At 39.9% G+C, this 13,560-nt stretch overlaps 1 protein-coding gene and 1 long non-coding RNA gene across 2 annotated transcripts in view; one reads left to right on the top strand and one right to left on the bottom strand.

Moving 5' to 3' along the window:
* Window positions 1-2,476, top strand: part of LOC102030287 — a 31,684-nt gene extending 29,208 nt beyond the window's left edge. Inside the window, exon 4 of the long non-coding RNA XR_259819.2 lies at window positions 1,997-2,476. This is a non-coding gene — a long non-coding RNA (uncharacterized LOC102030287). The remainder of the gene's footprint in view (window positions 1-1,996) is intronic.
* Pclo (piccolo presynaptic cytomatrix protein) overlaps window positions 1-13,560 on the bottom strand; it is a gene marked incomplete at its 5' end in the record, with an annotated part of 335,712 nt that overhangs the window by 314,175 nt on the left and 7,977 nt on the right. The window contains 1 exon segment of the mRNA XM_013510507.1: window positions 5,879-7,267. Coding sequence (XP_013365961.1) covers window positions 5,879-7,267 — 1,389 coding nt within the window.

Raw genomic sequence — 13,560 nt, 5'->3', positions numbered from 1 at the left:
CCTGAAAGAGTTAATAAAAACTCAGAGGTTTGATAGACATTGTGAAATGATAGGAAAATGCTCAAGGGTAAAGGGCAACTTGGATGTGGGAAAAGAGAAGGGAAAGAAGGAGAAATTTTGTATGTATGTATATACAGGATAGTTAACATAGTTGATCTACCGCCTTCTATTTCTTTGCTGAAATAAACTATTAATAAGTCCTTGATTGATCAATATTGCATATCTCTATTTGTTTTCATGAGAAACCACTTTGAAGATATCAGTATGTAATACAACAAGCATTGTTCATTTCCTACCACTTTGTTTGTAACTGTATTGTCTGTACTGTTCTTTTGCTATTTTGTAAAAGGTTGTCTGTCTGTTAATGTTTTTCTCCTTTTATTTTTGAAATAAAAAAATGATAGAAAAACAAGAACTGTTGGGGAAATTACTTTTTTGTTTAAGTCTAAATAAAATAATTTTATTTAAAAATCCATAGTTCAATATTTACTAAGTACTACTCAATCTAAAAATATCAAACCTCCTAAAATTTCATGGCTAATTTTTGCAGGAGGCCATGTTATACATTTTCGTATTATTAGTTAAACAGTGCCATCAGCAAGATACCAAATCAACACAAAAAATCAATAGCATTCCTCTATACCAATAATGAACCAACAAAGAGAAATCAAGATAACAACAACCCCATTCACAGTAACTCTAAAACAAAACCAAATACCTAGCAATCAGCCTAATGAGGGAATTGAAACACCTGTATAATAAAAAGTACAGAATTCCAAATACAGAAAATAAAGAGGAGATTATAAAATGGAAAAATATCTCTCATTCTTGGATAAGAACTAATGCCATGAAATTGGCAATAACACCAATGTGATGATATACTTAATGTAATGCCCATTAAGAGAGGAAAAGAGGCATATTTCCTGCCTCCTCTTTCTTGCTCTTGCTGATTTTGCTGTCTCCTGTGGCCTTGAACTGTTGCACCTATGCCATGCTGAGATTAAGGGTGGTAGACTAATTTAATCTGGCAGAAGAAGTTTCAAAGCAGTCAAATGTTGAGGCTGTGGCATAGCTACTGTTGGGGGTTTTTAGCCAGATTTATGCTGAGAATCAAGAGCAAAGAGCCCAGCATGATGATTTAAAACAGTGTAAGCTTGGCCAGATAGGAAGCTCCACAAAGATGTGGACTACAAACATACAACTGAGATCTGGATTGCTGAGAAGGAATGGAAGAATAGAAAAGATGGCCTGAGGGCATCACAAGAAATAGCAAGTCTCTACCCTCTGCAGCCTCAGAACTGCCAAAGTGAAAGACTTTGCTCTGAGAAGAAATCCTCAGAGGACCATGTTCCAGAATGGTGGCAGGCACCCCATGTTCCAGAATGGCGGCAACATAGAAAATTTGTTCCTCAGAATTGGATTCAGAATGCCCAGTGATCCAGGCACTAGACCCCTACAGCCAAGTGAGAAAAAAGCCTGGATATTCCTCTAGTGGACAGCAGACCTTGGCATCATGCACATGGTGGAGATTTTAGGTGCATGCAAAATGCAAAAGTTATGGGGTTAAAAATGCTTCCATCTCGATTTCAGAAGGCCTGGAAGACTAAGCAGTGTGCCCTTGAGAGGGCAGTGTATGAAGCTGTGAGAAGCCTGAAGTGCAGTGGAGACCCCAGAAGTTTGGAAAAGCCAGGTACATGAATCATTTAAGGAAAGCTGCAAGGAAGGAGCAAAGCGGGCCTAAGAGAGCAGCTGTGGAAGCTACAACCACAAGAAGTGCCATAGGGCTAGAGCCATCCAAGCCCTTTAAAACTCCCAAGTTGCCACAGACTCCTTCAGATGCAGGATGTGGAACTACAGGACTTAATGTTTGCCTGCTGGATTCTGGACTTGCTTTGTTCTCAATCCTTTGTATCCCCATTTGTAACTTTTGGAATGAAAATGTTTATCTTGTGCCACTGACTGTTGGAAGTGTTTAACTTTGTTTTCATTTGTACAGGAGCTTGCAGAGATTGCCTTACATCTAGGAGGAGACTTGGGACTCAAACATTTTAGCAGAAGACACAGAAACAACCCATGCACCCACAGCCGTCTGACTCTTGACAAAGAAGCCAACAGCCTACACTGGAGAAAAGACAGCCTGTTTAACAAATGGTGCTAGGAAAACTGGGTATCTATTTGCCTAAAATTAAAACTAGACTCCTATCTCTCACCTTTCACTAAAATCAAATCAAAATTATTAAAGACCTAGATACAGAAACTCTGAAACTGCCTAAAATAACACAGGAGAAACTCTTGAGGCCGCAGGAAAAGTCAGACTTTCTAAACAGAACTCTAGGTGCACAGAAAATAATGTCAAGAATCAACAAATAGTATTCCACCCATCAAATTAAAAAGCTTTTACACAGTAAGGGACACAACAGGGTAAAGAGACAACTTACGGAATGGGAGAACAGTTTTGCTAGCTAATCTTCTGATAGAAGACTACTATCTAGAATATATAAAGAACTCAATAGAAAAAAATGGCTCAATTAAAAAATGGAAGAGGAGAGCAAAGAGACTGAAAATAACTTTTGATAATTCTTTCAGTCTTTAATTTGTGTGTGTGTGTGTGTGTGTGTGTGTGTGTGTGTACAGGTGTGTTCTCACATACATTTTAGTACTAAGTATGCTTTTTAAATTATAAATAATGCTCATTACATAAAGGGAAGACACGTGTTTCCAAAGCTAAGCAATGAAGCTCATCCTACTGGGTCATCTGTGAATACTGGGTGGAGAGTGCAGGAATCACTCCAGCTAGAGAGATCTCAGTCATGCCACCAGGTCTTAATCAGCCCAAAGGGCTCACTCAGTTCCTAGTGACAGATACACTCTATTTCCACATCATATAGGACATGTGTAATCTTGCTAAGAAACAAAGTTATAACTCTGAAACATACTGAAACATAAGGAAATATTTCATTTTGTCTTGTTTTCATAGTAAAATAGTTATTTTAGAAAAAGAGTGGCAAAAACAATAAAATAAATATCCACTATGAGTAATTTTGGCTCCTTCTGCATTTGAACTAAACCAGAATGATTAAAATTCACTTGGTAAATCCACTGCCAACTGAGGCTGTTTATCTCAGTTTGTGTCCAGATTCCATAAGACCAGCTCTTTTAGAAAGCCCTGCTGCCACTTCTAAAACTCCTTCCAAGACAAGATATTGCCTGGAATCAAAGCCTAGAAGATCCACACCTTGCTAAGAGATGACCACATCATTTCTCCAAAGTTGCCATCAAATAGTTAAACAGTGAGGCTTAGGCAGAAGGCTGGCTGTACTCAAGGCCTGCTGGAGCCTGGGCACTGCTTAGGGCAATGAGGCATGGTGCCCAAGGGCCAGGAAGCAACCCTAGAGACAGGCACGTTGGTGAATGGTGAGCAGGAGGGAACCAGCTCTAGCTGCTAAACGCCTGGCAAACAGCTCTTTTCACCACCAGAGGGGCAGAAAGGGAAGGATGTCCTACCTCAGTGACGAGGACAAGAGAGGTAGAGCTCAGGATGGCGTTAGATATGCTAGTCCAGAGAACAAATAGAAACCCCCAAGTCCTCTAGAGGAATATCATCTCTTTGCAGTTCAGGCAGAAAGGTCTGAGTCCTTTCAGAACATCCTGCCTGAAACTCATGTGAAGTACAGTAGTCAGCAGCAGAAAACACTGGTCAAGAGGGAATTATCACAAGCAGAATGAAGAAAACAGGAAGAAGACAAGTCAAAGAGGAAACGCTTTCCTAACTTCTGACTGAGGGAAATGAGGAATGAGGCTTTAGTAGGAACACTGACATCCCTCATTCCACAAGTCTATGAATGGCATTCCGAATGTGTTGGCTATGTACCGATCTCCGTATTAGTGCCCATGCACATGTATACATGTTTACACATGGAGAAGATGAATGTATGTTCCCACACATGTGCAAACACTTTGTGTCATTCTTTTCAACCAATCCCTCTGCCATTCCTCCAATATCCCTTGCAGTCATCATCATAGGAACTATTTGAGCATAGACTGACTTCATGAATTTTCCGCACTTTCTTGAAGCCTGAGGTCAGACCTTAGCACTTACTGAAAACAACAGAGTAGCACAGTTGAGGTGAGCAGAGGACTCATCACTTCCATCACATCAGTTAAACTGTCCGAACACTCGAGTCAGTTCATACTTCCACACATTGTCACTGATTCTCCGTTTCATTCAAGAAATCTTCACAAATTACTTGCCCCAAAGTATAATTTACCAACTCACAGAAAATCAAAGATATCCCTGGAAGACTTATTGTCTCTCTCTACCCAAGTGCTCTTATTTCCCTCTTACAACATTGACAAATTCTAGTAACTATGAGTCAAAATATGCACACACGTGTATGTACATATGCATATATATACATGCATACATGTTTCAACTATAAGTTATAGATCTCCCCTTGCTCTACATTCACATTTTTTTAGTGCACAGAAAGTTTACAAATTAAATTTCTGTTTTTGCTGGCACAACTTGTTTTAGAGCTATTTAACTGTACTGTATTGATAGCATAAGGCTCCTTGTTAAATGTATAATCTATTGAATATTTAAAATAATGCAATCATACTGGGAAACTAAGAAAACTTTCCTCATCATGAATGAATAATCAAAAACTTAGTCTTTTAAAAATATGAAAAAAATTTAATGCTTTTTGTTTTGCTTTTATATTGAACCCAAAACATTGCCAATAATAATTATAACTGTTACCACTCATGAAGTGCTGAGAGAATCCAAATTTTATCAACCTTTAAAGTGGATCTTGAGAAAAATCTCCTTATGCCTATAGTGACAATACTTTCACGTGGTGTTAACTAGGTCAAAGTAACTTAAGGTGCTTCTAAGGTAAAAAATAAAAATTGTCTATGGTTTGCTCTTTAAAAATATTTAATCCACAAACATTATAAAAACAATCACCTTTCATGTAAGATGCTATAATCTATTCAATTTTTCCATTCCAATGAATTACAAAATCACAAACGGTGAGAAATAGTCCTTAAATATTTTTAATCTGTCTAACAGCAAATCATTTTAAATTAATAAACAGAATGTTTATCAAAACACTGTTGTTATTTATGTAAGATCAAAAGTGGTCATTTAACTGCCAACTTTCCCAACATCCAAAATATGTCTAGTACTCTGAGTATGTCAATGCTTACGGACCACTTCTTCTAGAACTATAGTGTTAGGCAGAGATTCACCATCCACTTTTTGGTCATGTACACTGTAGGGAAAGTACTCCTGCTGCCCCATACAACATATCTGCATATTAATCACAGAAATACATTATTTTTCCTCTCCACAGATCCTAGTAAAATACTGATGTCAAATCATATCACAAATAGAACTGTAAATGCCTACACATAATACATTTGAACCACTATTTTTTCCTAGGCAAAAGCATCATTAATTTGCAAAGTTTTTCGTGGTTGTATATAACAGATTTCATATGCTTATGAGTCTGCAACCAACGAAACTTCTTTTTAAAACTATATTAGAGGCTACAAGGACTATAGAAAATAGGCACAGAATATATAACTCATTTGAAATTCCACATGAAAACCAAGTATGTCTCCCAGTCTGTGGGTCTTTAAATCATTGTTACTTTTAATTCATCAACTGATTACATATCCTTGTGTTGCATTAATCCATAAAGGTACAAATAACATAAACTCATAATAAGAAAATAATCATGAAATAAATAATTACAACTTTTAAGATATTCATATCAATCTTTGCTTTCCCAGAAACATTTTTTGCTTATAAATCTGGCCCTCACATACCCTACAATAAACCAACACAAAAGCATGTAGGAAGTATGGTGCTTACCTCAGACAAGTGGGGAGTAGGGTTAAATCCACACAGGTTACACACTTGACTCTTGCATTCTGTGCAAGTGCTGAAGTTAGGAGGACCCTGAGAACCCGTATTGAGTTCAGTTTTGCAGAGCGGACAAGCCGGTGGGGGCTTGGGGGTTTTCTCCAGTGTGGGGGGTTGCACAGCCTTTTCAGGCTCAGCTGCTGGAGGTCTGCTGTCTTTGGCAGGGGGTGGCTTCTTGTCCGCTTCTGTTCTTTTCCCTGCTGGAGCTAGTTCATCTTTGGCCTCTGCCTTCTCAGCCACTGGAGCTTTTGTTTCCTTTTTCACAGGGGCGACCTTCACAGGCGCTGGTGTTGCCTGTCCTGTGGGTTTAGAGGGCCCCTGAGAAGCAGAGGGCTGGAATGCAGGAGCAGCTTGTTTAGCTGGGGCTGCTGGCCCATCTTGGGAAGGAGGTCCGGGCTGGCCCGCTGTGGAAATTAAATTTGATGCCTGGCTGAAGATTGACGCACCAAACCCAAAGAGCTTCCCAGTCATAGTGTCTTGAGGAGTTGTGGGCTGGGATTTTGGGGTGTCAGTGATACTTCCTAGATTGAGACTGAAACGTCTGGACTGCTCCTGAGACTTTGGGGGCTGCAGAGGTGTGGGGGCAGTTTGGCCAGCAGGAGGGCGTGGGCCAGGGGGCGTTGGTGACCCTTTTGGCATTGGCTTGGCATCTGGTTTGGGGCTCATTTTGGTTTGTGCTCTCTTGGGTTCCTCCTTCTTTTGAACAGGATCAACTTTCTTGGGATCTCTGCTCTCTGAGCTGAGCCCAGGACGTGAGAGTATCTTTGAATCCGATGCAGGCCGAGGCATGGCTGTGGAGTCAAGTGGGGTGACTTTCTCTCCAGTTGGCGGGAAGCTTTGGGAGGGCTTGGCAGACTCCATCTTCATAGGAGGGGCTGTCTTCTCTGGAGCCTGTGGCTGGACTTGGGAGCTAGGGAGGTCAGGCTTGCCTGCTGCTGGTGCAGAAGACTCGGTGTCTGCAGCAGGCCTTCCTATCATGGGCTGCTTTGGTTTGTGGTCAGCAGCAGGGGCCTTGGCCTGCTCAGGTGGGGTGCCTGGCTTGGAGGAGGGCTCTGCCACGGGAGGCTGCTTGGCTGGAGAGGATGGAGGACCATGTAGGGTTGGTTGCTTCAGAAGTGGCGGGGGCTTCCTGGACTCAGGGGCCTTAGAAGCATCCTGCTTGGCTGTGAGATCCTTCTTTGGGGAGGCCTGCAGGGCCTGTGGGGCAGGTCTGCTTACAGCTGCTGCCGGCACCACAGAGGTGGTCTTGGGTTTGGGCTGGGGTGATGGTGGCATGGGAGCGAGCTCACCTCCTAGGGCTCTTCGCATCTGACAGTTTAAACAGAGCCATTCCTTCACCTAGAAGTAAGGTAGAACCATGGTCACTAAAATGATAAAGCTGCAGAAACACAAAAGCCTTTGCAAAATATGCCTGCTCCTATTCAGACTGCTTCTCATTATTCAAATCATAAAATATAGACATTATTTTTATCGATCCATACTAAAATACAAAAAGTTTAACTATATGCAAATGTAAGTGATGCACCTCAGAGACCAAAGCACATTATATTTTCAAGAAAACAAAGCAAAAATCAACATACAAATTTATGTTTCTTCCAGTGTTAGTTGCCACATTCTGATTAATACCAGAAATAAAAAAGCATGCAGTGTAATAAAAAATACGAGTTTTAATTTATTAGATTCCATTAATCAGTTATGATTTATATTTTCTCTACTGATGACACACACAGTTTATAGTTATACTACCAGAGTAGGCTTGTCAGACTAGGAAAACACTGCTAACTTCTTAAATTAGCAGTGTCAGTTCCCCCTCCAAACCAATATGCTCAAATGTGTGAAAACAGAAATCATCAACTCTGCTAGGTTAGAAATACTCTATGCAAATAAGTAAATAAATAAAATGATATACCCTCCAATTATCATAAATAGCATGATTTAAGAGAAAATAGTTTCTTTAGAAATGTTATGAATATACTTCAAAGACTCTAAGTAAATAATGCACATATTTGGTGATGTGCATGCGAGTGGCACATATTAGGGAGACAGATATATACACCATGTAATATAAAAATACATAACTACAGCAACTCATTTTGCATGTATTGGTAAAAGATGCTGAATTTGGTAGTGATTATTAGAAGATAATTTAAAAGTACTTATGTTTAACATTATCTTTATTTTTGTTATTCTAAATAATATTTCTTATTCAATATATTTTAAATATTACCAAAATAATTTAGAATGCTGGATTCTCAAGTACACACTCAGGAGTTTTTATAAATATATAAGTATCTGATGATTTTGCAATGATTCTTCCTTTCCTATTCTTCCTGCTACCATCCTTTTTTCTGTGAAGAAGTCTTTGGATGCATCTGGCTTTAGGACTGGGACTGTGAGCCTCTCTGCAGTGTGCACATGGAGCTTCACACACAGGCCACTCTCGGGCCTAACCTCACCTTGGGACAAGTGCAGAATCAGAACTTAGTTAGAGGACATCTAATGTTAGATGCACATGAATACTGGAAACATATTTTGTACTGTCCTCATTTCCAAATAAAATGATTTTCTGTCACTTAACTATGTACCTAAATGCATCTGAGACAGAGAAAGAAGACTTGGGAGGTGGAATACATACGGTGCTATGCATTCAGGGAGAATCCTGTCTTCCTCTTAACACCCCTCTCCACGAAGGGACTTTACTGTCCTGTGTTCTGTCCTTTGAGGGACCATGGGTTTTAAATTAGGATAAAACAACACATAAAAGATACCCGAACCCTCGCTGTTCTCCCTTGTTGTTAGAATACAGGTTGAAATCATTGTCTACTGCTATCACAATATGAAAAGCTTTTTATCCTCTTAGGATTTTTAGAAAGAGCTTCATTTTATTTAATTCTACTGGCCAAATCTGTTGACTGTGGAAATGATTTTTATCTCAGCACTTAACAATTTTACAATGAAAACAGCAGCATTACCAATCCCCTAAATGACCAGCAAAGAGAGAGAGGAAGAGAGACAGAGAGAGAAGGTCTTTCCACACATTAGGCAAAAGGCAAAGCCACAGCCAGCTGCATGTAGCACCCTGAGAGCCCCTCACTGTGTAGTCCAGCAGGTGGTGTCTCGTACTGCACACACAGAGAGCATGAGCAGCAAGGGCTCTGCTGTGCAGCTCCACCCAAGGAACCCCATGGTCACACTTCTCCACACCCCAGTTATTCACAGCTGGGCCCACACTGCTTGTGGAGGGCAGTTCCACTAACTGTCTTGCTTTCCAAAGCCACTCTCTCATCCGGTTAGTATTATCCACCAAACATTTTTACAGTTCCACTACAGTTGACCCTAAGCACCTTCCTCTATCCTCAAGGCCTGTCCACACCTCTGACGTCGTTAGCTTTTACAGGTGGTGCTCTCGTGCTGGAAGCTGTGATTCTGCTATTCCAGGTCTGTCCACAGTAAGTGGGAAGGCCTTGCTCCATGACCCATGGAGTCTAACTGGCATTTTAGGTATCATGGACACAAATACTTCTGAGGTGATTTAAATTAAATAAATTCCTTGGGAATGGGAGACTGCTCTTCAAGCATCTGCACCTCTGCTGACTGCCAGACCGTTTTCCCAGCTGCGGAGCAGGCCATTCTCTTCCAGAGCTGTTCTGTGCCCCTGGCCGCCGACAGCTGCATTGTCTGGTAATGATAAGAGGCTCCCCTCGTCACAACGTCTGCTCACAGGGAATATTGTCCTCCCTTGGACGTGATTTCTGATTTGTTTACCTGAAAAGCTGAACACTCACCCCCTGTTCTGAGAAGGAGCTCGGTAAATGCACTGCCGTCACTGCCTCCCACACCTGCTGCCAGAGACACTGTGCCTAGGTCTCCAGCACAGCTGGGGCCCTTGCTAGGCATGACAGGTTGGGTCTTCATTCTACCTCAGCCCTCAGTGGTTCTCTCTGAAGAGTGTGAACTTATCCCTTCCTCCTACTCCACAGAAAGATAACACCCGAGACCAAAACTGATTCAGAGAGGACAGCTTCCCCAGGCCTTGCGAACAACTCCTCAGGTCCTGTCATAGGTAGCACAGCACCCTAACACTGCACACACTCACCTGCATCCATGTCAACAAAGTGGTGTGAGCAGCGCAAAGGGAACCAGGAGAGCCCGCGACTGCATCTGTGAGTCCTGGAAGGCCTCCTGTCTTCAAATGTAAGTACCAATGAGCTAATGTAACTCAGCTCACCCTATGAAGGCATCAGGGTCATCATTCACTTACTCTTCTGACTTAATATGCTACATAAATGGGGGTAGGAGAGAAGTCAGAAATGGGTTCTGCGCATTCTCAAGTCACTACATATTCTAAACCAGGTCTGCACAGATTATGGTAGCACACTTCTCTGATTACCCAGTCCCTGGGTTTCCTTTGTGTTTGGCCTTTATTAGCCCCAGACCTGGGAAATGTGATCATGCATTTTCACTAGCTAAGGCTTTTGCTGGATAATCATAAATGTCTTATTTATATGTCTCAAGAGGTACTACTTGAAAGTTTAATTGTGAGCCTCACATGCAGCATTTCAATTCATGGTGCTACTTTCATAAATGTGTCAAAATATCCATTACCAAAAAGTTATACTCTGATTTTTAAGTGTTTCTTCCATAATAATTCAAGTTAGTCAAGTTTATGTATCTAAGTAATGAAGTGAGTCAGTAGAGTTTGAAGGCCTCTAATTAGAACTTATTCCTTCTCAGAACTACTAAATTGTTTAGCTTCAAAACAGAATGAAAGCTTCTCAAAACAACAGCAACAACAACAAAAGGAAAACAAACCTCCAACCAGCATAAAATGTATATAAGATGTATAACAGAATCTCTGATCAACTACGTGGCATCCTTGCTTTGAATAATGGAACATCAAAAGAACAAGTCAGGAGTCTGCCCTCGCGGGTGCCCACCCTGGCTGTTGGTGACATTTTCTTTCATCATACCTTCATCTCGTCCTTGTACAGTAAGCCTGTGGGTTCTTATTCTCGGCCCACATGACTCCACTGCGTCCTGTGAGCCATGACATCTGGATGGACATGTGCTCCATCAAGTTATGTTCCCATCCTGCCCTGTGCTGTGACTAGAGCTCTCGTGCCACAGTGCCTCATCTCCCACTCACCTAAAGGTCTGCCACTTCTTCTAGTCTGAAAAATAGCCTTTCAATTCAAATATGTATTGCTTTAGAGTATTTTCCAATATTTCCTCTCTCCTCTTTAGACTTTAAAAGGAGTGATCACTTATTATTATTATCACTGTTGGATACCAAGTAAATTTTGGATATTATTTAATAACAGATTCTTTAATATTTCTTCTATTTGTCATCAAATTACCTTAAAATAATTACTAAGGCCTAAGAAATCAGTACTACAGAAGTGTATCTGCGGCATCTGACAGCAGAGTATGCTTTCTGCTACTGTCTTTCTGCGCAACCTGGGACGGCCCCCACAGAGGTAGCACAGCTACTCTCAGCAGCCTGGCTGCAGATGGCTCACTGCAGCTATCATCTTTAGCTGTGAATATTAATGCACAATTTATTTGGCTGCAAAATAAACACTGACATTCCTCAAAACTCTGGATAACGTGCTCAGCAACTTAGTGAAACCATTTTATTTAAAAATCCTGAAGTTGGATGGATATTTTCTCTTTAAAACTGTGGGTCACAATTTTTTCTGCTCTATTATTCGGCAACCACAAACAAAGCTTGTGATACATAAACTATATATGCACTGTTTTTTCCATAAACTATAATAACGTCAGCCAGTTGCTAGCAATAACATTTGTAAATCCTCACAACCAGGATCAAGTGATAGAAGCATGTTTTAAATGTTTGTTAGGGTGAGCTAAAACCAGGAAAACTGACACTTTCACTAAAGCACAGTTCACAAAATAATTATTATACATGGACAGGAGAGTATATTAATATTCCACTACAGATACACAAAGAAAGGAGGATCTCAAATTAGTAAACAGAATTTACACACATTATACTGTACATGAATATATGCACATTGTCTTTCCTATGGTGAATTCAGGCATTTGTTCCTCAATTGATAGACATACATCTCAGGTATTATGCTATTTTGCACCCTGTGATCCAACGGTGTCAAATAGACAGAGTTTGTGCAATCATCAGAATGGTATTACATTGCTCCTTATTAATTAATAATGCATAATAAATTTTGAGGAAAAAATAAAAAATAAATTACATAGTAAAATGAATCAAAACTCATAAAATTATAATAGAAAGACAAACATGAACTTAATATATAGGGTGCAAGCAATGTATCTTGAAAGTCAATCAGATGTTCATTGAAATTAAACCAATTACTTGCATGATGGAAAATAAAAGAGATGCAGTTTGAAAATGTATGAAATGTTGAAATATATTAAAGCTTGTGTAAAGAAGACAAAGTTTCATAAGGGACTTTTTGCTTCTTCCAGCTCTGTGAATAGAAGCTCTTTATAATTAGCTAACTATTTAAATTTTACATTGATGTATATATGTACACATACACACATATGTATACATACCCACATATGTATACATACACACTTTAATGAACACATTTAAGGAAAATGTGATTTTAAGTTATGGCTCATCAGGTTTACATTATTTTGCATTTTCCCACAAATCTCATTTACATTTTTCATTGTCATTTATTTTCTTCTCATCATTTTTTAAAATCCTCTGTACAGAAAAAAAAAAACAACACATAGATCTACTCATTAAATTTTTTTTCAACAATTATAGAATTCTAATCACACGTTCAAATAGCGAAACAGATCATTTGATTTCTTTTGTTTTATATAAATAAAAATCTGAGCCTGGCACCACTAATCCCAGTACTCTGAGTAGTTGAGGCAGGAGGATCACAAATTCAATCTCAGCTAGAGCAACTTAGTGACTTAGTGAGAGCATACCTCCAAATTTAAAGGAAAAAGGCCTGCAGAATGCAGTTGAGTCTGAATGTCCTGTGTTCAATGCCCAGTAACCCCCAACACACACACAAAATAGAAATCTGCTGCTGAGAGTTGATGTAAGTATGCAACTGGAAAGTCTGACAGATAATTCACAAAAATGTAGTATTTCTATGAATTATTCTATAATTATTTAAGTTTCATTGGAGAAGAGAAAAAAACAAAAAAATGATTGACTCTTTTACATCCAAATGAGACGAGATCTTATCTCCATGTACTTCATTACCTTCTACTTTACAAACAAGATTCCTGTCCTCAACTGTGACATTATTGGCTCTCCTCCTCCCCACTGAATTCTACTCCTGACAATGAGCAGTCCCAGTTATCACCTATAGAATCTCCATTATCAAGTTCTAGCTAAGTGGCTGGCCCAGAGCAGGAACACACAGCTTTCCTAGAACCTAGTACAGAAAGGACCAGTGTGAGACGACTCTAGACAGCAGTGAGTGGGGTCCGATAAAGCCAGTGCTGTCCAGCCTCCACTCTGAAAAAAACTAAATATCCTGAAAATAAAATAAATGAATAAAATTCCCTGCCAGACAGGTTAATTTCTTTGTAATTTTAAGGCTATGTAAAGTTTCTCTCTCTCTCTCTCTCTCTCTCTCTCTCTCTCTCTCTCTCTCTCT

The sequence above is a fragment of the Chinchilla lanigera genome, unplaced genomic scaffold (genome assembly GCF_000276665.1).
Source record: "Chinchilla lanigera isolate Chin_1 unplaced genomic scaffold, ChiLan1.0 scaffold00009, whole genome shotgun sequence".
Taxonomy (NCBI): domain Eukaryota; kingdom Metazoa; phylum Chordata; class Mammalia; order Rodentia; family Chinchillidae; genus Chinchilla; species Chinchilla lanigera.
Note: the sequence above shows the minus strand (reverse complement) of the source record. Positions and strands in the feature narration are given on the sequence as shown.